The following is a 22,143-nucleotide window of genomic DNA, read 5'->3' as shown; positions in this document are numbered from 1 at the left end:
AGCCAACACGAGACTTCAACATGGCGCGTGAAACCTCATTGCTACAACATGGCGCTCGGCGTTTCAGATAATCTATTATCCTCGATTAATGATACCCTTTAGGCATATGGTCGTACAATAAAGTGGCTAATACCCGTAGGTATACCTTTGCCAGGTACTAGCGTTATAACAAGGTACCGTATGTCTACGAATTGGATTTGACTGGGGGTATTGGGTGAACTTATCCCCGAGCCTGCTAAGTTATATGTTATGGGTGTTATGGAGGCAGAGACGGTGTATGTACCGATAGAATACGGATACGGAACAAAAAATGATTGAATAGAGTTAACGTAATTACGAAACTCGAAACTGAGCTCTGCTCCTAGCTACCCCTGTTGTGTCATGTTATCGTCACTATCTAAGTTATGTGGCATATTATCAACAACTGTGTAAAATCTGAAGCTTGAAAGTTTTCATGGCACAGACTATAAGTTTTTATTTTTGTTTTGCTCCAGGTCTCTACCTATAGAATATAGATCTATAGCTAGATAAACGAGAGCAATTCCTGTAGAAGCGGCAATACGCCATAAGATTGTATCTACAAATCGATCACTTCGAATACACGTATACACATATACACAAAGATATTTTAGTTTCTAAGGTTTTCAAATCGTATTTTCCTCTATTATTAAAGATTTTTACTTTCGGAGTGAATCACACGAGAATATATCAATTCATTTAATACTTGTATTCCTAAACGAAACTTATTACTATACGTTTATGAAATAACGGGCTAGAGATAGTATTCTTCCTACCAAACTTCGGCGTGCGCGTCAGATACATACACACCACTTGACCGCCCGGCCGTATCTTCAAAATTTGAATATTTCCGAACACGTACGAGAGAGCTAGCTAACTACCTACCGAGCTACCCATGATTTTGTCTAAATTCATTGTTCTTATGGGTATGATAGGCATGGCTCAAAGGACAGGGAGCACCCCGGCCCCATTGATCGCAAGTTCAGAGGTCATTTCTATCTTACTTTCGTGCCCATCGAAGGCTGACGCCAAATGCCCGCTAGAAGAGACGGAGACTCAGGTTGCAGGAACAAAATATCTGGCAACTGGAACAACTTATAGTAAATCACCGGTGTTAACGACTTTGATACCAATAATTGAAGACAAGAGTGCTATTACGAGCAGAGAATTCCCTAGGCCTGAAGCTACAGGTCTTTCATTCCAAGACATATCCCATACTCCAGCTTCCGAGAATTCTGATCTTAATGGCAAAGATATTTCCGACAAACGGGCCACTCTTGGGGATTACCTTATCGTCACGACGATCATAATCTGTAACAGCCCCGGGAACATAATAGAAATAAGAGAAGAAGATTACGAGGCGCGGGATAACTGGTTGCATCATGGTCACCCTGTCATAGATGAACTCGACTATAGAAATTGGATACTTGAATTGGAAATGCTTGAAGAGGTTTTCGTGTCGGGCCCCGGAAGAGTCGAACCACGCCGTCAACTTCTAAACGCTATAGCAGAAAGTGTTGCTCGCTGTAAGAATTGCGATTGTGAGCGGGATGAGACAGGCGGCCCCACGGGATTGTTAGTTAGTACTGGAGACGATGAGTGTCCCCAGACCCAAGCAGACGAATGCAATATAACATACGGTAAATATATATTCTCAAAGGCTTCATCTGCATATTTAACATCGTACTATTAATTCACCATACTAAGAGAGTGTCTCTCGAATCTACTAGTTTGCGGGTGCGTGGATTGGGCTACTCAAAACGAATTAACCAACAAGCTTCGTAAACTTAAAACGCCTGGTATACGCACGCGGCCACAGGACCTCCAACGGTGGCGCGATCCCGGAACGAAAGAACCTTATTATCTTGAAGGCCCAGAGTCACGGGAGCCTGAAAGGCCATATTGGAGCTATACTGACGGCATAGGCGCTTACACGGCTTCGGCCAGTACTACCGGGCGAAGTAGGCGTGGATATGAGCGCCCTGGGTGGAGAGGGTCGTCTGGGACTCGCAAGCGGGACGATGGAGGATTTCTGCCTGGGATCACGTTCTCTGAAAACAACGAAGGCCAGAATGTTGGGGAAGAAGAATAGACAATCAGAATGGGAGGAAACCGAACACGACCCCGCGTTACAGCGTTAACCGGGGTTTCAATGTAGTTAGCTTAAGGTCGCGCGAGAAAAAAGATTTTCCATGTATTCAACTTCTCGTATTAATTATAATTACAAAAGTATGACTAGCAAGGTGGAACGGAATGGTCGAATGTACAGGGAATACTAACGTTGAGAAAATTATATTAGTCTTGCTCGCCAGAGATTCTCCGAGACCTCACCTATTGCAAAATCGATAGCATTCAGACACTGAACGGATTTCTTCATTGCCAACTTACACTTCCCCAGTATTAATACTCTGTGCCCTCTGAAAAGCTCGCTCCAAAATATCAAATCTCCACCTTGCATCAGCTGCCTCATCCCGCCAATATCTGTTCATCTCCACGACTTCATAAACTGCCTCCTGCCAGCCATCCGGCATCCTCAACCCAGAAAACCTCCAATCAAGATTACACTTTGTAACACCTTCGTCCTTTTCTTCCAATATGAAAGAAGCCGCCATGAGTACCAATGCACTTCTCGTATTGCTTCGCATCATTGGTAATGTCCCATGGTGTCGATGGCGATATCCACACTGATCATTCCTAATCCTTTCTACATGCTTTTCCAAACCCTTAAGCGCAAGGTCTGGAAACCGCCTTTCCTCTTCTGTCGCTTCGTCCTTAGGATCAGTAACTTTCCCTTGAGACCCACAATGTATCGCAGCATCCACAAATGGCCAGTAAATCATTTCAAACAGATTGTTGTAATGCCCCCGTAATACGAACTTGCAAATATCGTCTGTTATTGGTGAATCATCAAACCTTACGGCCTCGGGTAGCGCATCGTACCAGGCTTTAGCTTGTAATTCATATTCTTCAATTGATCTGGAAAGCACGGACAGAGTATCCACGCCCTCTTTGCTCAGGCTCTCGAATGCTAGTATCTCTCGTTTAATCCTCGATACCAATCTTCTTAGTGAGATCTCGGATAAATAGAAGAACCAACCCCGTTGCTCAGATTGTGTAAGTCCGTCTATGCTAGGATCTTGATCACTAATATTCGGTGGGGAAGGGAGGAATGGCGGGCATGTTAGCTTTTGAGTGCTTGGAAGTTTAAAATCTTGGGGCTGGAGTTCGGAGCGCATTTCGATTTCTGATTTCCAGGCGGACCAGTATATTGCCTGTTCGAGTGTTTGATTGCCGTAGCGTGTTTGGCTATCTGTCGAAGTCGTTGTAAGGGTTGTGTGCGGGGTTGAAGGACTTGCTGTGTTATACGGTACATTAACAATTCGATTAGAATCTTCTCTTGTTAGAAAGTCGAGGTTTTGGCAATTCGATAGGGCCTGTAAGAAGAGTCGCCATGCTTCTATGGGACGGAAGACGGTAATCATGTACACGCCAGAGAGGAACAAGCATTGCGTTGAGATTATGTCGCCATTGGTTAAGCAGATGCCTAGTCGTTTTTGCGCCGCTTGAAAGAATGACTGGGCAGTTCGGTATTGGTGTGAATTAGTTGTAACGCCGTATCCTATGTCCTCGTTGCCAGCTATTGGGGCGGCTAAGGATCCTAATGCGCAAACTAACAATGCTAGGCATGATTGTGGGGACCAGTCGATACCGTAGAGTGCAAGGCGGGAAACTAGTTGCCGCGTGTGTACCTCGTCCAAGACTGGGTTCTTCACGTGAGTGTGGGTGAAGAATCTATCGAGGAGAACCTTTGCGCTTTGAGGCTCTAGCTCGGAGACATGTGAGGGCGAGAATCCGTCGGTTGAAGTATCTGACTGACGAGTTTGGAAGAAGTACATCATTGAAGGCGGGGTCTCCAATTGAGATGTAAACTCTGGCCATGCGAGAACTTCTTCAACTAACCCAGGTATAAGCCTGCTTGACACGCCATCGCTCTCAGCTTCCGAGATGGAATTAATGCTTTCATTAGCCGTCCGGCTAATTGGAGAGTAGGCATTTTGTCTATTTCCCGATTCTCGGGATTCAGTATTCGGAGAAACGACAGGCTTTCCTCTGAGTAGCTGCTCCAGATCATCTAGTCTTTCCAGGATCCGAAGACTTGCTGGGTCGAAGCTTGATAGATCTGTTGGTGATTGGATGCATTTCGCTCCCACTTTTAGGCAAAATGAACAAGATGGTTTAAGGTTATCACATTTTGTTCTCCGCGCTCGGCAGACTTGACAAGCTTTGATTGCTCGTTTGCGAGGATATGCAGCGGTTCCACGTGGGGCGGGTCGTTTTCGAGATCCTGTAGCTATGGGGTGGTCTTGGTCTGACATTTAGTTGTGTCCCGGCGATATGGTGTTGGGGCTGTTGGATATTTTTCATGGGAGGCCTGCTTAGATTCCTTGAAATCTGTCGAGCATCAGGCGATCGCGCGCAAGAAGTTAGAAATGAGATATCGCGAACCGCGGAATCTCGGATTTGGGAGTCCAATGAGTCCAATGGGGTATGCATGGTGTCTTTAAATGCTCTAGGTTTCCCCACACCCCAAGCTCCAGGAAAGCTTTGCCGAAGCCTCCCGCCGAAGTTCCAAGCGCTAGTTCAGCTTGGTCCATTTGGAACTGCACTAAAACTCGGGTGGAAGGCAAAAGTGTGCCTAAGCTTCCCCCACAGCTGAACCATGGGGACAACTTCTCGCTTGGTTAAATTGAGACTTCGCGGAGTGTCGGTGTTAATGCACGGTTCCAAACCCATGGTCGACCGTTCTTGAGCTTCGCGGAGCCGGTGTGGAGAAAGTTTTTGTTCGCTTCCCCAGGTTTTCGGGATTCTTCCTGCTCTCGTGAAGAAAAGCACGCGCACGAGGAAGAAAAACTAGGGATGGAGAGGTCCGTGGAGAATACGTCTTACGTTTTGACATCCAGACTGTAACATATTCTCGTGATGGTTCAAAACATAAATTGGCCCGGATTTCCTCCAATCTCAACGGATTCGGCATCGGCGACAGGGGCCAGCGCAGTAGAGCTGATCAAGGGGCTTCAAAAAATATACCACATCCCTAAACGCACATTTACACATTTCGGGTAGCCATTTCACATAATGTCGGATATCAAACCCACCGTCGAGGTTGACGAGGAGCACATTTCGATAAAACACCAGACGGTACTTGATGCAGACAATGAAACAGAGCACTCAATCACGCTTGGGTATATCTGGAAAAACCATCCTTCATTGATATTCCACTCGTTGTATTGGGGCATATCCGCGTTCGGATGGTGAGTTGCTTTGCTATCTTCTTAACCTAAGCTTTATGGGAGGTTGTTCATGTTCTAACAAAATGCTATTCATAATTAATTCAGGGGCTTCGACGCACAAATCAACGGCGCCATGATCGGTGTTCCGTCTTTCAGACGAGACTTTGGGTATGCTCCTACCCAGGATGGCGCCGGCCTGTTCAAATCCTAAATAACTAACATAAAGCCACAGATATGTTGAAAACGGCGAGGCTATTCTCCCAGCAAAATGGCAGACAGCCTTCAATTGCATAACTGCAGTCGGTGGCTTCTTTGGCGCTTTCATCTGCTCGCACATATCTGATCGGTTCGGACGTAAAATTGGTCTCCTTCTCGGACTCGCCTTTGCCACGGGTGGAGTCTTTGGCGAAATCTTTGCCACGAATAACGTCGCTTTCCTCATGGCTAAACTTGTCCTGGGTTTCGGTCTTGCCAGCTTTCTAACAATTGGCCCCATGGCTACCAGCGAAATTACCCCGGTTGTTCTTCGTGGACTTTCTACCGCCGGTATCAACTTGGGTATTGCCCTCGGCCAGCTCGTTTCAAACGGCGTAATCAAAGGGTTCGGCGACCGAACCGACCACTGGGCCTACCGTGCACCATTTGCCATCCAATTTGCATTCATCGCTTTCCTTCTCGTCTTTTACCCTTTCACCCCGGAAACACCTTGGTTTCTTGTCCGAAAAGGCCGCATCCCAGAAGCCACTACCGCATTTGAAAAACTTTGGGGCGGAAACATCAACGCCGCCGCTAAAGTAGCTGCCTTACAAGCGCTTATCGCTGAAGAAAAAACCGCAGAAACACCCTCGATGCTCGACTGTTTTCGCGGTACCAATCTTATACGGACTGGAATTTCGTTATTCGGTTTCGCATGCCAACACTTCACGGGTATCATCTTCGTTCTCGGGTATTCGACCTACTTCTTCCAACTTGCCGGTCTCGATATCTCTCGCTCTTTCGATCTTGGTGTCGGCGTCACCGCCTGTGGTTTCACTGGCAACTTGATCAGTTGGTTTATGTTGAACTCTTTCGGTCGTCGTCGAATCTTCAACTACGGCATGGTTGCACTCACTACCCTCCTGCTCCTCATCGGAATAATGGACGTCGTCCCCACTTCTGGCGCGAAATGGGTCCAAGCTTCATGCACCGTCATCTACGCATTCGTTTATTTCCTCACGATCGGTGCAATCTCCTATGTTTTACTAGGTGAGGTTTCATCTCCAGCAATGAGAGCCTCGACAGCGGCCCTGGCGACAGCTACGCAAAGTATTTTGGGATTGATTATGAACTTTGCGATTCCATATATGATTAATCCTGACGAGGGGAACCTGAGAGGAAAGGTCGGGTTTGTGTTTGGAGGATTAGCGACTATGGCAACTGCCTGTAGCTTTTGGTATATACCGGAGTTGAAGGGACGGACATTTGCGGAGATAGATCAAATGTTCCAGATGAGAGTTCCACCTAAGAAGATGGGAAAATACCAATTCTAGTATAACATGGAGGGAGGTGAATGCTCCCCGGGAGAAGAGAGTAGGAATTAATGTTAAAGAAGAGTAATATTGTTCATGTCACGCCTGTATATAATCGAATAAAATCGCTACAAAATCAAAATACTCAAGGCTAGTAGAGTTGAGACTGATACTGAAGATCCGCGTTGTTTTAGACAAAATGCAACAAGACTTGGCAGTCCATCCGGAATTCAGCCGAAAGTCAGCCTGCAAAGCCCGATGCTAAACGAGCAGCCCAAAGGTGCAGGTGGGTTTCGAATTCCTACAACGAACCCCGCTCTTTCCTTTCCCGTTCTGCCCTCATAACCATACGGCCACCATGCAAGCTGTCTTCCCGCCGTTTCCTTCTCAACACCAGGATACGGAGAATTTGACAGCCTGCAGATGTGCGGGTATTAGCTAATAGATATGTAGATGGGACGAAAAAAATATTGGAGCTGCCGCATTTGCTGTATTGGGAATTGTAATACCGCAGATTCGATTTTCTAGAGATGCAACAATCTCCTGCTTTCTTTCCCGAGGTCCTAAGCTTTGGAAAGACACAAATTACTGCTAGCATAAATGCCCTGGTTATAATCTTGCAGCCAAGAAGCACATGGGGAGACTTTGCAGTTGATAACTGGGATGGCATCAACCTGCTCGCTATCCCCGTCCAAATGCAATGCCCTGCGGCCTTTGAAATGATAAGGATGCATGAGATACATTGAAGTACATGTACATGCATCAAGCAAGCTACTTCGATGGAGCCGCCGGCCGGCCTTGGGGAGAATGAGGGGTAGGCCACAAGAACATCTCATCGAGCCTACCCCGCAGCAACTAGGTGAGAGAGAGAGAGAGAAAACTAGCTCAATCTTTAATCCAACAGTTTTAGTTGCCAGATGTCCTCAAGCTAGAGGCTATTCTACAATCTGATTTTTTTCAAGGCAGAAGTCGTTAATTCTCAAATTCAAAGATTAAAGGGAAAGTGAAAATATTTTTTTGAGAAGCCAAAGTCATCAGCTAATACACCCATTCTCTCGGGTTCTGATACATTTTGAGACGACTCTGTAGTATACTCAGCGTTGGTGACACCAAATGCAAATGCTCATTTCACATGGTTGCTACTGCCGCTACTGCTTAAACGGAACGGGTTCCTGTATATAGCCAAATGCACGTAGACGTCTACCACCAATCAATGAATTTCTACTACGTAAGCATGTTACACAATTCTGTGTTGAAACGGGAAAAGGGTCCCAACTTCACGTCACCGAATCGCTAGTATACGAGCAGCGATATCTTATGTCACGTATGATGAGCTCTACGATAAAAGAATGGTAGTATTATTTGTTTGTTTGTTTGGTAAAAGAATAGATTTAGTTCATGATAAGAGTTATCTATTCTAATATCTACGCATAGGGTAGATATGATCCTTGATGGGTTTTGTCATCATCAAAGGACAGGGTCGTCGAGGTTTGTAGGCTCAGGGACGGAGGGTACAAGACGGGGTATAGGTTGTAGTCTATAACAAAGGAAAAGGCAAGAAAGGAGAAGCTGAACACGGGAAATGGAACAAGGAATTATCATTTCACACAAACGGTAGTAGTAAGAATTTATTTTTCACCCAGTGAACCCAACAGGAAAAACGACAGGCCATAAAGACATAAGGAAAAACTCTCAACATCGCAAAGGTTTCATATCTATTAAAAAGCTGTAAAGAAAAGAGGTGTTGGTCGGCGCATCTCTAAGAATGTGTCGAAGTGAACAAGAGGGAGGACAGAAGCTTTGATGCTTTACTCAGATGCAGCACCACCGCAGATGGTCTCGATCATGATACCAGTGATCTGGTATGGGTCGCCGTTGGAGGATGGACGACGATCTTCGAAGTATCCGTAACCCTTGTGGGCGCACTCACGTGGGATACGGATCGAAGCACCGCGGTTGGCAACACCGTATGTGAAAGAGTCGATGGAGCCGGTCTCATGCTTGCCGGTGAGACGAAGGTCGTTGTCGGAACCGTAGACGGCGATGTGCTCCTTGTGACGCTTGGAGAGCTTTTCAAGAGCGGCTTCGATGTGCGCCATACCACCCTCCTCACGCATCAACTGAGTGGAAACGTTGGTGTGGAGACCAGAACCGTTCCAATCACCTGGGATTGGCTTGGGGTGGAAGGAGATCTTGACACCGAAATCTTCAGCGACACGGTGGAGGAGGTAACGGGCAGCCCAGAGGTGGTCACCCATCTCGATACCCTCGCAGGGACCAACTTGGAACTCCCACTGGGATGGAAGGACCTCAGCGTTGATACCAGATATTTTGATACCGGCGTAAAGGCAGGCCTTGTAGTGAGCCTCGACAATATCACGACAGTAGACATTGCCAGTACCGACGGCACAGTAGTATGGACCCTGTGGACCTGGGAAACCACCTTTTGGCCAGCCATATGGCCAACCATTGGTGTCGAAGAGAGTGTATTCTTGCTCGAGACCGAACCATGGCTTCTGATCCTTGTTGGCCTCCATGATTCTGTTGCACTCGTGACGGTAGTTGTACTTATTTGGGGTGCCGTCTGGGTTCCAGGTCTCGCAGATGACGAGGATATTTGGAGACTTGCGGATTGGGTCTGGGAAGATAGCGACGGGTCTGAGGTAAACGTCCGAGTTGTCGCCTGGGGCCTGTCCGGTGGACGAGCCGTCGAAGTTCCATTCTGGAAGGTCCTCAGGGCCAGATGGCTCCTTGAAGAGGGTCTTGGTCTTTCCACGGATATTACTAAGAGCATCGATCCAGATGTACTCGGCCATGATAGTACCCTTCTGGTCAAGGGAGGTGTACTTGTTCAGGGCATTGGTGTTGGAGATGACTGTCGACGATTCAGCCATGGTGAATGTGATGTGATGTGAAGGTTGCTACGAACGAAAAAAGGGATACGAAACAAGCAATAGAGGAGGAGAGCTCGAAAGCGAAGACGAGTAGGATACTTGAGAGAAATTGAAGCTGATGATGTGAAGTTGTGATGGAATGGAGGAAGAGAAGGTTGTGATTGAGAGGGAAGATCTCGCTTTTATAAACTCTGCTTGTGAAGAACGTTCTTTTGGTTGTGGAAAAAGCAACTTCCAAAAAGGTACATGCAGTGACCGAAGCACAGCACCAACGGCAAAATACTCGCAGCAGAGAAGAAGCAAAGGCATGTCACTTTTACTGCGACTAAAACTCGCCGGGATTATTGATACTAACTACATATTTGTTCTAGTGGGGTTCCTCGTGGAATCAGGAATAATCAATTGGTGGCCATGTAACGGGACCCGATTCAAAAGACTCAAGACAATTCTAAATAAAGTCAACTGCTCTGCTAAAAGCCAAAAGTTTTCGGAGTGCCCTGTGGAACGCTTCACCAGGTTCTATCTATCGTCAGTTTATGCCCGTCAACATCACAATGGAATTGCAATTGGGATAGGAAGTTTGGGAAGACGAAGCCAAAGTCACCGTCGAATGGAGAAACATCTCCTACTTCGGCCACAATGACCAGGGTCACCCATCGTCTGCATGTGTTGGGCTACCCAACCGAAGATTCTTCCTGTTGCAGTACGGAGTAACTGCTTAGAGGCTGCACTATATCATGCGAGGGACTACTAGGACTACGAGAAAGTCCTATCAGGGTCTCGTTTCACCCTCCTACGCAATCCCTTCTTCAGGATCGGATGCTAGTTGCCATAGCTAAGCTCTAGCTTACCTCCTCCATCTTTCGGAGAACAGTAAGTACCGTCAATACATCTTGATATCTAGACGCGGGGCTGCTCCAGTTTCTTGTCCTGCATGGTGGGGGTAGCTTTTCGGTACCTTTCCTTCTGCTATCATGGACCGTCAGCGCATTCGTTCTACCCCTCATCCCAAGTGATATCTGTGAAAAATTTGCCCTCGTTTGCAGGGTGCGTATCTCCGGGATCAAGCTGCGCAGTACTGTTCAAGCAAGTTCTCGCATGCCGTAGGTACCTGTCTGTGCAGCTTTGGTTCCCGAGGCTGGTTCCCGAGAAAATTCATCATAACTATCGACGAACATGCGATGAGATTCCTTTTTTTTTTCGCCTGTTTTTCTTCCAAGTTGCATCGCCGAATCTTCTGCTTCGAGCAAGTCTCTCACAATGCCGAAGTCATGGCGTTGAGAATGAGCGATATATCGCCTCTCTCGTGGGGATCACATCGTGGTTTTCACGTCTCGAAACCACACCTAACCTAACCGCGGCGGGTCCACGAGCCTCGCCTCCAAATTTCCGCATCAACAGGTACCTATCCGGTTCAAAAAGTGAAATGGCCTATGAAATCCCATCGATTTCAATTCTGGTGGTGTCAGTCGACTCGTGCTGCTGCATATTTCCTTATCAGTGCCCCGCCACTAATTCAATTACAGGCTATTTCCAGGTGTCCGAAAAAAGAACCAGACCTAAGTTCCAGAACGAGGCGTCGCAAGGTCGATGATATTGACATGATTACATCGAGTAACACTTTCTTCCAAGCCATCCTCGAAACGTTAATCGGCTTCTATTTGCGCTCCAATGATCAAATACCAAATAGTAAGCAACCTTACTCATTGTCGTCACCCTTAACGGCGATTCCTAAACCTAGAAACGGTCCTCTCAAAAGGAATGCAAATCCTATGTGTCAACCAAAACTTCACGCTCCCATTTGATGCCCGTTTCCAGCGCTCTCAATACAGCCTCATGCCAGGCCTGGAGGTAGCCTTTTGGGTGGGGTTTTGAAACCAGTAACCTAACAAGAAAGAGAGAGAGAGAAAAAAAGCAACAGTTGGCCGGCTAGATGTAAAATTCCTTATCGGCGTCTTAGCTTTGAACCCCGGTCGATGGGGTATGTCGTCGCATTTTGCACCCGAGTCGACGTCGTCAGTTGGGAAGCATCGATAGAGGTGTGGTACCTCCACACTAAAACTTATCGGGATCCAAGCGCGGGAATATTCTCGCGAGGTCGTCGTCTCAAGTATGCATAATATCTGCGAGATATGGTACCCTTCCGCGGCCGGATTTTAGCTAGTCGTGTTTGTCCAGTTCGGACCCCACGCTCATCTTCTCGAGTCGAGTAGCATGAGGGACTCGAATTCGAATTGGAAAGATATCAAGTTTTACTCGTTCAGAAATATCATTCTGACCGACAAGACAGTAAAACAAGAAACTCCACGGTCGCATGTGTTTCTATGCCTCAAATCTGTGTGGTTTTTTTAAAAACCCAAATCGATCTCTAAACCGGGCGCTCAGGTTTGGCTAGCTATGGCCGGCGGCGACCTAGCTCTGTACCAGCCAGCCAAGGTTCGAATATCACGTACTAACAGATATGACAATTGACTCGAACCTCCCCAGAGAGGACCCCCTTATCACCACCATTTACACACAGCGAAAAAGAAATGATAATCAATCCCATCCTACATTCGTATGCGAAGGTAACCCCAAGAGATATTTCCACTTGCGAGATTTTCCGCGTCCACTGCCAATTGTCTAAAGCCCTGATTCCGGAATTTCCCTTGACTTGACCTCGATATATAAACAGCAGACCTCGTCCGTTCCGAACACACAAGATTGAACTGTGAAGAGAGTTTCGCCTTTCTTCCGGTCATCCATAGCTAAATGGTCACAGCTAGAGAGCCAAATTCTCTAGCTGTTGCATCCCACAAGCGGTCATTTTAGTCACGAGACTCTGACCGAACCGTCGACTAGATATAACCTATCTTTATACACGCAAGGTCGCTCCCAAATGGGAGAACCATCCCGCAAACTGGAATTTCAGCTACGACCTCGCAATCCAGCTTCCCCATGCTACTCCGAGCTCCAGAAACTCTACCGCGACAAACCTATCTTGCATCTGGACCTATCTACAACCCAAATACGGACAAGACACCAAGTAATGTCATAGGAAGAAAGCTACTTTGTTCCGTTTGAGAATCTATTCATAGTCCTCTCCCGCCGCTATACGTGCCCACCAGCTTGTCTCCAGCTTGGAAGTCCGCCGAAGTGTCGACAACTCGGAAAGAAGCAAATCTCCCCGCGAACTGTCTTCAGCCAATCAGCACCTGCAGCCACCAACAACAACGTCAACACAACACCTTTCGTCCGTTTGATCCTTCCCAACTTGCAGTTAAAGGCATGGTTACTCGCTCAGTATACGGAATTTTTCAATATCTTAGGTAATAAGAAATACCTTATTGGCTGGTTTTTCTATTCCTAGAGTTTGAAGTCACAGCAGGAGAATACGTGGAATTTCTCCTTCGAATGAAAGAGAAATGAGCAAAGGAACCGGACAGCATTAGGTGGGTTCCTATCTTCCTCTGCGGTCAAATGGACACTATGAGATAGCAGGTGGCAACCACACGACAGTATTCCCCATTCGGGTCCCGGATCGATATCTCTGCACCAAACTAAGGCATGTGTGTGCCCTTTTAGTCGGGTTGCGTCGGGGCGTTGTTCCCAAGAGATAGGTAAATTCACGGAACCGCCGTCTACGGACAAACTAGTGTCGGTACATTTCGAAACCTGCAAGGAAGCAAGCAGGGAAGCAATGCCAGCCTTATCTCTCGGCATGCAAGTCAATATGCGATTTATCCCTCAACTTGGGGGCGTGAAGAGATAAGTGACACATTGCTGTGTGTCTATTCCTGGAACTCGGAGATGAAGCTATTACGAGAGAGAAACACGGATCGGGAAGGGTTCTGGAAACGGTGTCGGTTTAAAGGCAAGGAGGAGATAATGCAAGTGGCTAGTGCAATGGCTGTGCTTTGCTATTCTGTGTATTACACCTGATGGCTTACTCAGCTGTTTGGGGAACTTGCCACAGCGTTTGACAGCCCCTTCGGCGTCTACAAGACTTGATGATGCCATACCACACTTTTCAGCACACCTATTTCGAGAATAGGTTACAAGAGGCTGTGTTTTTGTCGAAGGACAGACAAAAAGTTCAATCGAACAGCCGCCGCCCAACCCAAAACGATTAACTTTTTTTTCTTCTCGAAAGAGTTTTCCACTCGCCTATGGCAAGAGAGAAGTGCGCTATTTCCGGAAAGGCTGGAAGACTCTACCGACGAAAAGCCTGCACAAAAAAAAAAAAAACCATTTTCCTCTCGAAAAGCCCTTCGGATAATCAGGTATTCTTTGGGGGTTTCATGCTTTGTCCTTCTCCGGACGAGGCAAAAACATGTGAAGGCAAGGAAGACTTTGTTGGGCCCTGAATCAGGGTACCCAGGACATTCGGAGAAATTCCTTTTGCAAACAGAATCCAGCCATGAAGGAAACCCAGTACCTTGGCAACCGAGGGATTTTGTTCAGCCTGGCTTTTACTACTACTACGTCATAATATTTTAGAAACAGGCCTCCAAAATCGTCGTGCTTCTACATGCGATTACAATATGCACAACTCTCTGTCTTTCCTGAGTTTTTTGGGGAACTTTTTTCATGATTTCGTTCGATTTGGGGACGACGGGCTTTCGGGCGAACGAAGCGCCATTTTCTGAAGAGTTTCCCGCAAAATTCGGATGGCGAAATGACGATTCCATGACGCCTTGAAGCTGGTCAAATTTTTCACGATATCGGCTACAAATGGACACCGTTTTATTTTGGAAAGATATGCTATTATCCAGCGCCCCCGCTTCTGGGGGAAAGGTACTTTGAGGTACTTATGTACTATCTAGTACCTTGGAATTTTAACTACTTTCTTGCCCTTGGAGCCCCGTCTCGTGCGAATAAATCATGAGGGTTTAAAAACGATGAAACTTTGAAGCTCCATTTTTACAAATTGAAGCTTGAGCTTCAAAATGCCGCAATGCAAGACAGATTATCAGCTATCATCTGCATGTATGTAGCTGCAAAGGAGGGGTTGCTAACTTGAAGAGCGTTACACAGTGGTCGATCAGTTTGGGGGCAAGAAGAAGCTTTGCCTATTGTTCCTTTTGCTCTCAGTCTCGCGTGAGCACTATTCTTAATCCGACTATTCGAACAACTTAAAATGTTAAGGAGACGTCATATAACTCAGTTGGGGGTTTGCAATTCAGTTTGGTTTGATCAATTTCGAAGATCATACTTTCCCTGGCGTCTTAAAATTCGACATTTCCTGCGGCTCCAACAGATTTTCACAGGAAATGTCGAACTTAATGCAAGTCTCATATAATGCGGAATATTGCGAATGAAGGAAGGAAATACAAAGCAAGGAGCTTCGCCGATGATTCGCCGGCGCATAGTGAGCAAAATTTGTTCTTTTAGTTGTGGGGTTCTGAATTCGACATCTCCATGCGATATCTCCTTGTGAACCCTGAAAAGAAACTGGGGGAGTAAAAGCCTCGCTGAAGCTAGGAAGCAGGGATTGCAAGAATTTCAATGCATGAAAATTGTGGAGAAAAGTAGCTGCAACAAAAAAAATTTTGAAAAAAGGAAAGAGTGAACTGCCGGAACTTGTTACAGCTTATGGGAAGGAATGTGATATCAAAATTACGGACATCTGAAGTCCTTGCTTTCGGCCTCATTTCGAGGGAGTACTTTTTGTGTTTGGGAGGTAAGATGGTGACTCTGAGGCTTCAGCGATGAGGCTTTTCGATGTTTTGGTGCGGAGATTGCGCGAAACATTTGGGGTCGCTTCCCGGGTACGTGCCGAGTATCACAAAATTCAACAAACAACGCAAGAAACCTGACCTGACCTCGTCATGCCGGTATCGTCGGCTACGAAAATAGGCATCATCGTTGAGATAGCGCTATAGCCCTGTTTGGACTGTTTCCATTTGAGATGACAATAGTGGCGGTATTCATTTGCCGTCGGGGAATATCCTAATCCAATATTTGTAAAATTCTTTTGTGATATTAATTACTAACTATAGTTCGAGAGTTAAAGGATCTAGATTGCGGTGCCATAAACCCATTTTAAATGAAATATTTATCAATCAAATTAAGCATGAGTCTATATATATACTTACTGGTTCTGTTGCCGGTGCGCTTAATCTTTGAGAAAAACTAGACATAAATTTACAATCTGACGAAGTCGGCACCTGATACAGTAGTTTACAGCATTGGTCTTAACAGGTGGGGCTGTATAAGGATAACAATCTTAGAGGTCGCTACCATTGATATATCGATAAGTTTCCCTCAGAAGCTGGGATATACCCCATATTGAATTAGAAGTCTGAGACTAGATTCGAAACTTGTCACTTATCGGACCAATGGGTTGGAAGGTTTCGCTCTGTAAAATCTATGGTTGTTCGCCGAAAAAGCGCTCGCGTGCAGCGAATAACCGATATCGGGAATAGCCGAGGCATTCTGCAGACAGACCTGCATGGGTGATGACATCTTTAAACTTTAGGCCTCCAAACAGTGCTATCGTAATTATCAACATCCGGGGAATCTAGCATACGTCCGACTTAGGGGACTATGGAAGGTAAACAATAGCTCAATTACATTCCAATTGAAGGCTTTGATATCTGGCCTCATGTTCGCCAGGAATATATTCAATCATGCTCCTACGAAACCTGAATCGGTCTCGGTGGATGGCAATATCTTTTAAGTTTAAAGTCCAACTGGGTCGAACAGTGTCGACAACACTTTTGTTCCGACAACAGCGCTGTGGTATCGTTACAATGTCGTCGAACGGGCTTGATAAGAACGACGTGTATCCTGCTGCGACGGCCGGTGAATTATTTAAGTTCGCATCACGGAGGAGTGTAGTTCATTCCACGAAAGGGATTGTGTCATGTACGAGTCCTTTAGCGTCCCAGGCCGGGATTAAGATCTTGGAGAAGGGCGGTAATGCTGCTGTGGGTGACACATTCTTTTAACTATCTGAAGCTACATATCTGTACTGGATACATTGTTTGTGGAAACTAGATGCATATATTTGGGTTCTAATATTTTATGTGCGCATTAGGATGCGGCAGTCGCTGTTGCTGCGGCTCTAAACGTCACGGAGCCGACTTCGACGGGCATTGGCGGAGACGCCTTCATGCTCTTCTGGAATAACTCTACCAAGAAGATCACTGCTCTCAATGGATCCGGTCGCTCCCCGGCAGCGTTAACCAGAGAATTGGTGGTCAAATCCGAAGGCGTAAGCTCTGGTTCTCTTCCCATGCCCTCGATCCATGCTGTCACCGTCCCAGGTGCGGCAGCAGCTTGGGTTGATACGATTGAAAAAGTTGGAAGTGGAAATGTATCGTTGGCGGGAGTGTTAGCCCCTGCGATCGAGCTTGCGGAGAACGGATATCCGGTGACGGAGGTCACAGCCACAATGTGGAAGTATGGTGAAAAGCAATTGTTGGCAGCGTCGCCTAATGGAGCTGAGATGTTGGTTCCGCCGAATCGATATAACGATCAAGTGCATGCACCCGCAGCGGGCGAGATAATGGTTATGAAGAATTTAGCGGAAACATTTAGAACTGTAGGCAAGGAGGGGAAGAAAGGGTTCTACGAGGGGCGGATCGCGGAGGAAATTGTAACAGTTGTAAAAGCGAGAGGGGGTGTTTTGGAATTGGATGATTTGAAAAGACATGCCGAAATTGGGAGTGAGTTTGTAGAACCGATTTCAATGTTTGTGGAAAGGTTTGGAGTGGAGGTTTGGGAGTGTCCGCCTAATGGGTAGGAGATAAAATTGGCACATCTAAACAAATAACGATGCGATACCATACTAACAAAATTTCGAGTCTAGGCAAGGTATAGTAGCCTTGATGGCTTTGGGTATTCTTGAACAATTAGAAAAGTCGAAAACGATTCCGCGGATTGAAGTGTTGAAACATAACTCTACCGAATATTTACACTGCATCATTGAAGTCCTTAGGATTGCATTCACGGATGCTGCGTGGTATGTAACGGATCCACACATGCTGAAGATCCGAACATCACAATTACTCGACAAGGTAAGAGCTGGAATATGCTACCTAGCGATAGAGCATCACTGGATATTGATACTGGTGTAGGGGTATCTGGCAGAAAGAGCAAAGTTATTTAGCCCGAAGAAAGCCGCCGTCGATCTCGACCACGGAAGTCCAGCCCTGAATAGCTCAGACACAGTCTACTTCTCAGTTACAGATAAGGATGGAAATGGGTGCAGTTTTATCATGTAGGCCTCCAGAACCCCAAACCCCGCCAGTCGAACCGTATTAATAGTCGTAGCTCGAACTTCGCTGGTTTCGGTTCAGCGGTTGTTCCGAAGGGATGCGGCTTCACGCTTCAAAACCGAGGCGCAAACTTCAATCTAGAAGAAGATCACCCGAATGTAGTCGCTCCGAGTAAGCGGCCTTATCACACAATTATCCCGGCCTTGATAACCAAGGATGGAGAGCTACATACAGTCTACGGTGTTATGGGTGGATTTATGCAGCCACAGGGACATGTGCAGGTTTTGCTTAATATGCTTGGATTTGGGTTTAATCCACAGGTCGCGTTAGATGCACCTAGAGTTTGCGTATGTCCCTCAACTTGCCCCTCTCTTATCTTTATGAAACAAGTAATTACTGAACTTCAAGATAGATCGGTGGTATGGCACTTGATAACTCGGTACTTGTGGAAGAAGGGATAGCAGAATCAACGGTTGAAGAACTTAGGGGAATGGGGCATACAAAGATCAAGTTACTTAAAGGTCTTCACAGGGAGGTATTTGGAAGAGGTCAAGTTATTCGAGTACATTATGAGGAGGGGAAACGGGTATATTCTGCGGGATCTGACATGAGAGGGGATGGGCAAGCCGCGCCCCTTATATAAACTGGGAGCTTTGTATACATTCATGATACTAGTGAACCCATCAATACATTTTGTTTAGAGGCACAATTCCGGAAGCCTTGAATCTAAATATCAATGGGATATTCGGATTTAAATTAAAATTTGGTAAGCCCGTCAGAATTGTAAGTTTTCATGGGGGCGCTAAGGGAAGCAGGCGAAGCTTGATATTTTCCCTCGATCATATTTAGTTTCTCCACCTAGATGTCAAAAGCTGTGAGTCAGCCGATATATGCTTGCAACTAGCTCTAGGATCGATATCTACTTAATACTTACGTTCAGTTCTCAGCTTCTCCAAAAGGTCCTCCTCCACATAGTTTGCGGGCGCTCTAACCACAGGGTCCCCAGCACAATTTCGCTTCCTATAAAACCAGCATTTACAGTTGCCCGTATGGATGGATTTAGTATTCCATATAACCAGATTCTTAGCGCTCTCTTCTGGTGGTTTTGCGATATCGATACAGCACTGCTTGCCCTTGCATTCAGGCGGCGTGATTTGTTTAAACGTGGCGCCGACAATATTGTCTAATTTAGTATCGAGATAGCGAATTTCGAGTTCGACAAAACATTCTGAATCGGTTTCATCCGCGAGGCAGAGATGGAGGGGTGTTAAGAGGATGAGGGAGAGTAACAGCGGAAATAATTTGTGCCACATGCTAGATTCCATGTACACGTTTTGGGGGCTAGCTTTCTAGCGCAATGGTAAAGTTTTTGTCGCTAAATAGTTTCCGTAGTCTGGAGTGCGAAGCTTTATGGCCTTATCCAAGCTGTATTCTGCGTGGGGGATGCAGTGAAGTAAATGGAATGGAAATTCGGCTAGCTTGGCCCAGCGTAGATGCCCTAAATGTGAGTCTAGATTCACAGATTTCCTTGATCGAAGGAGGGTCAATATCAAATGGGTTTTGGATATGTCTCTTTTTAAAAGGGACATTGGAGATGTTTGCGAAGGGAAATGTATGCCGCAGTTGTTATAAAGCGACCCAACCAGAAGTTTCAGATAGGATGACTTACAAGCCTGCAAGCGGAAGCTTGAGCAATTGAGGGGCTTGGGCGGAATCAATATCCATATTAGACGCTACAGACGTAGTCACGTAAAGTACAGTGCTTATCTGGCAAAGCAAAAGCACAGGTTTCAATGGATATAAGCCCCATTTTCTTGCACAGGTTTGATAAGAGTTAGCATAGTTGGCATACTAACTTTAGCGGCACGAAGGTTTCAAAAAATGACTAGGAAGTTAGATTATCGGCGCATGGTGAAGCAACATAAATGTTTCTTATTTTCACTCACTACAAAATGTAGGCTCATTTGACCACCATTGATGGCAGATGGATTAAATTTATAAAATAGTTATCGAGATTTAATTTAAGTTGCATTTGGATATATTTATATGAATAAGCAACCGCCTACTAGATTAAGTCCAAAATAGGAGGAAATTTCTAAACCGTCGAAATATATATCCTACGGCCGGTCAGGACAAACATGGTCAACTATGATTGCCCGGGAGCAGGCTTTGGGAGTAGAGACGAATATCTAAATTAATTTCTAGAATAATATTTAATTTTTGCCACAGGTGTACAAGACGCAGCTTCCGCCATTTAATTCCTGTTTCCGATACCCAACCAGGGTAATGTACTGTTTTTTGAATTCCAGTCTAGTCCTGCCCCAATTTAACTAATTCAAGGGCTTGATATGAAGGACATGAACCATTCACTCAATAGGCGGTAGGTTGGGGTTCGGTCTGTCTATATTTTGATCCTTATCCCAGTAGCATAGAATACTTTTGGCCGTCGATACATCCGAACTCTTACGCACTACAATATAAAACGAATATTCCGCAATTTAGCCCTCGGCTCGATTTGAACTAGACAAAGTTTGTACGAGAATTTGGAAATCTTCTACTTACTTTTTTTTGGATCATTCATATAAAGGCTAGGCTCCGGTATTGTGTAGGTTGACCCATCCAGCATGAAACTCCAGTCTCCAGTACAATTATTCGAAGACGGGAAAACAAAGCAAGTACACCCATCCGATGCAAGACTTCCAATTTTTCCGTCTTCGCCAAAGATTTTATCAGATCCAGGGAAATATCTTTCTAGGTCTCCGATGCAACATTTCGCCTCAGGGCCTTTGCTTACTTCGCAAAACGGGTCGATGTCCGGTTTCCAGATTGCCAGTTGTCCGTCCGTCTCTCCCGGATCTGCAGCGTCGCGGTTCATGTTGTTAAATTGAAAGAAGGCGATAGCGCATTGGTGCATTCTTATGGATAGTGATAGTTGGCCGTGAGTAGGGTAGGGATATATAAGAAGAAGAGATAGAGAAATCCAAAAATTTATATAATTCATGTCGGCGGATACTTTGTCGCATCGAGGACTTAAGACGGAGGGGGTCTGGCTCTTCTAGTGGTGATATATCTATACGCGAACACGTATATAAGAGGCTAGGCTTCGGTGCACTCCCAAAAGGGATTAATTGGTCATAACTATGGTGGATGATATACGGTCGCCTGGTCCTGGGATGAGAACGCAAAAAGAGGATACTTCAGTCGCAGCTGTACTCCCCGCTAGTTGTGCGCCCCTGGTGGAACAAAATCCTGGCTCCATGCTTTTTTGAATTCTTAGTCCGTAGGTGCACCTAAATTTCTCGGTCGTGATGTATTAAAATAGGCTGAGCATAGGTGGGTTGGAATACACATATTCTGTGCCACTATGCGATATAAAAGGAAATGTTAGTCTAAGAGAGCTCGGACAGCCAATAACAAACCGATTTCATAGGGGGCATAGGTGGCAGCCTTGTTTTAAAACAGAACTTACGTTACGAAACAACATTGTTGTAATAGGCATATGTTGGTTTCTTCGCGCTCTTCCAAGTCAACGAGATTGGGAACATACCAAAGTATGAAGTATGCACAGTAAATGTCGGATCCAATACTGAAACGTAAGTATTTAATATTTATTCGTTCTATCTTTTCGTTTGTGTTACGGTTTCGAAAAGTTGCCCACAAGCTTGAATATAACTACCAGCGAGGAAGCCTAGCGAGTTCGAAGAAATCAACAAAAACTAAACTCTGTAACATTGTTCAAATGCACCTAACTGCCTGAGGTAAACATAGTACAAAAAACCCCATTACTATCAAAAATTACCTACTAATTAGCCTGCGAACTTAATTGATGCCAAGGTGTGGAACTATTTCGCGCGGGCCTGCGGCCTATGGAGAGCTAGTACTAGTCTGGTTCACCCAGCTGATATTGATCATAATGAGAATTATATATATATGTGTGTACACGGTGCGCACAATACTGGTAACCTTCCCCGGCCATCTTAAGTTGGCACCCTTGTTAATTTGAGTAAACCGTATATTGACCAATATTATTCGCCAGTCGTCTTTCAAAATCAAATCATTTATCGTTTTCCAGTATCACGACTGTTCCGGTGGCGGTTCATCCTAGCCAGCAGGAAAATCACCAGTCCCTAATAACTTTAACTAACCACCTAGCTAGCTGGTCGGGATCGATTATTCAACGCCGACGCTATGCCTGGATAAATTGAAAAATATACGTCCACAAAGATCC

At 45.7% G+C, this 22,143-nt stretch overlaps 6 protein-coding genes across 6 annotated transcripts; 3 read left to right on the top strand and 3 right to left on the bottom strand.

Moving 5' to 3' along the window:
- Positions 1 to 955: 955 nt before the first annotated feature.
- Positions 956 to 1,711, top strand: DFL_005527 (uncharacterized protein; the record flags this gene model as incomplete). The annotated part of the gene is made up of 1 exon (XM_067634799.1): positions 956 to 1,711. One exon carries the CDS (start codon positions 956 to 958, stop codon positions 1,709 to 1,711), a length of 756 nt encoding a protein of 251 aa, XP_067489293.1.
- Positions 1,712 to 2,402: 691 nt separating this feature from the next.
- DFL_005526 (uncharacterized protein) lies at positions 2,403 to 3,914 on the bottom strand (the record flags this gene model as incomplete). The annotated part of the gene is made up of 1 exon (XM_067634798.1): positions 2,403 to 3,914. The coding sequence occupies one exon, from the start codon at positions 3,912 to 3,914 to the stop codon at positions 2,403 to 2,405; it is 1,512 nt and encodes a 503-aa protein (XP_067489292.1).
- A 1,240-nt stretch (positions 3,915 to 5,154) lies between these two features.
- Positions 5,155 to 6,838, top strand: DFL_005525 (uncharacterized protein; the record flags this gene model as incomplete). The annotated part of the gene is made up of 3 exons (XM_067634797.1): positions 5,155 to 5,330; positions 5,415 to 5,477; positions 5,542 to 6,838. The coding sequence occupies 3 exons, from the start codon at positions 5,155 to 5,157 to the stop codon at positions 6,836 to 6,838; spliced, it is 1,536 nt and encodes a 511-aa protein (XP_067489291.1).
- A 1,787-nt stretch (positions 6,839 to 8,625) lies between these two features.
- Positions 8,626 to 9,711, bottom strand: DFL_005524 (uncharacterized protein; the record flags this gene model as incomplete). The annotated part of the gene is made up of 1 exon (XM_067634796.1): positions 8,626 to 9,711. One exon carries the CDS (start codon positions 9,709 to 9,711, stop codon positions 8,626 to 8,628), a length of 1,086 nt encoding a protein of 361 aa, XP_067489290.1.
- A 6,734-nt stretch (positions 9,712 to 16,445) lies between these two features.
- DFL_005523 (uncharacterized protein) lies at positions 16,446 to 18,558 on the top strand (the record flags this gene model as incomplete). The annotated part of the gene is made up of 6 exons (XM_067634795.1): positions 16,446 to 16,622; positions 16,733 to 17,436; positions 17,507 to 17,714; positions 17,775 to 17,917; positions 17,971 to 18,262; positions 18,328 to 18,558. 6 exons carry the CDS (start codon positions 16,446 to 16,448, stop codon positions 18,556 to 18,558), a joined length of 1,755 nt encoding a protein of 584 aa, XP_067489289.1.
- A 1,723-nt stretch (positions 18,559 to 20,281) lies between these two features.
- DFL_005522 (uncharacterized protein) lies at positions 20,282 to 20,790 on the bottom strand (the record flags this gene model as incomplete). The annotated part of the gene is made up of 2 exons (XM_067634794.1): positions 20,282 to 20,385; positions 20,478 to 20,790. The coding sequence occupies 2 exons, from the start codon at positions 20,788 to 20,790 to the stop codon at positions 20,282 to 20,284; spliced, it is 417 nt and encodes a 138-aa protein (XP_067489288.1).
- Between the last annotated feature and the right edge of the window lie 1,353 nt (positions 20,791 to 22,143).

The sequence above is a fragment of the Arthrobotrys flagrans genome (assembly GCF_004000055.1).
Source record: "Arthrobotrys flagrans strain CBS H-5679 chromosome Unknown unitig_9, whole genome shotgun sequence".
Taxonomy (NCBI): Eukaryota; Fungi; Ascomycota; class Orbiliomycetes; order Orbiliales; family Orbiliaceae; genus Arthrobotrys; species Arthrobotrys flagrans.
The sequence above is the reverse complement of the archived record's forward strand: the minus strand, read 5'-3'. Positions and strand labels throughout refer to the sequence as shown.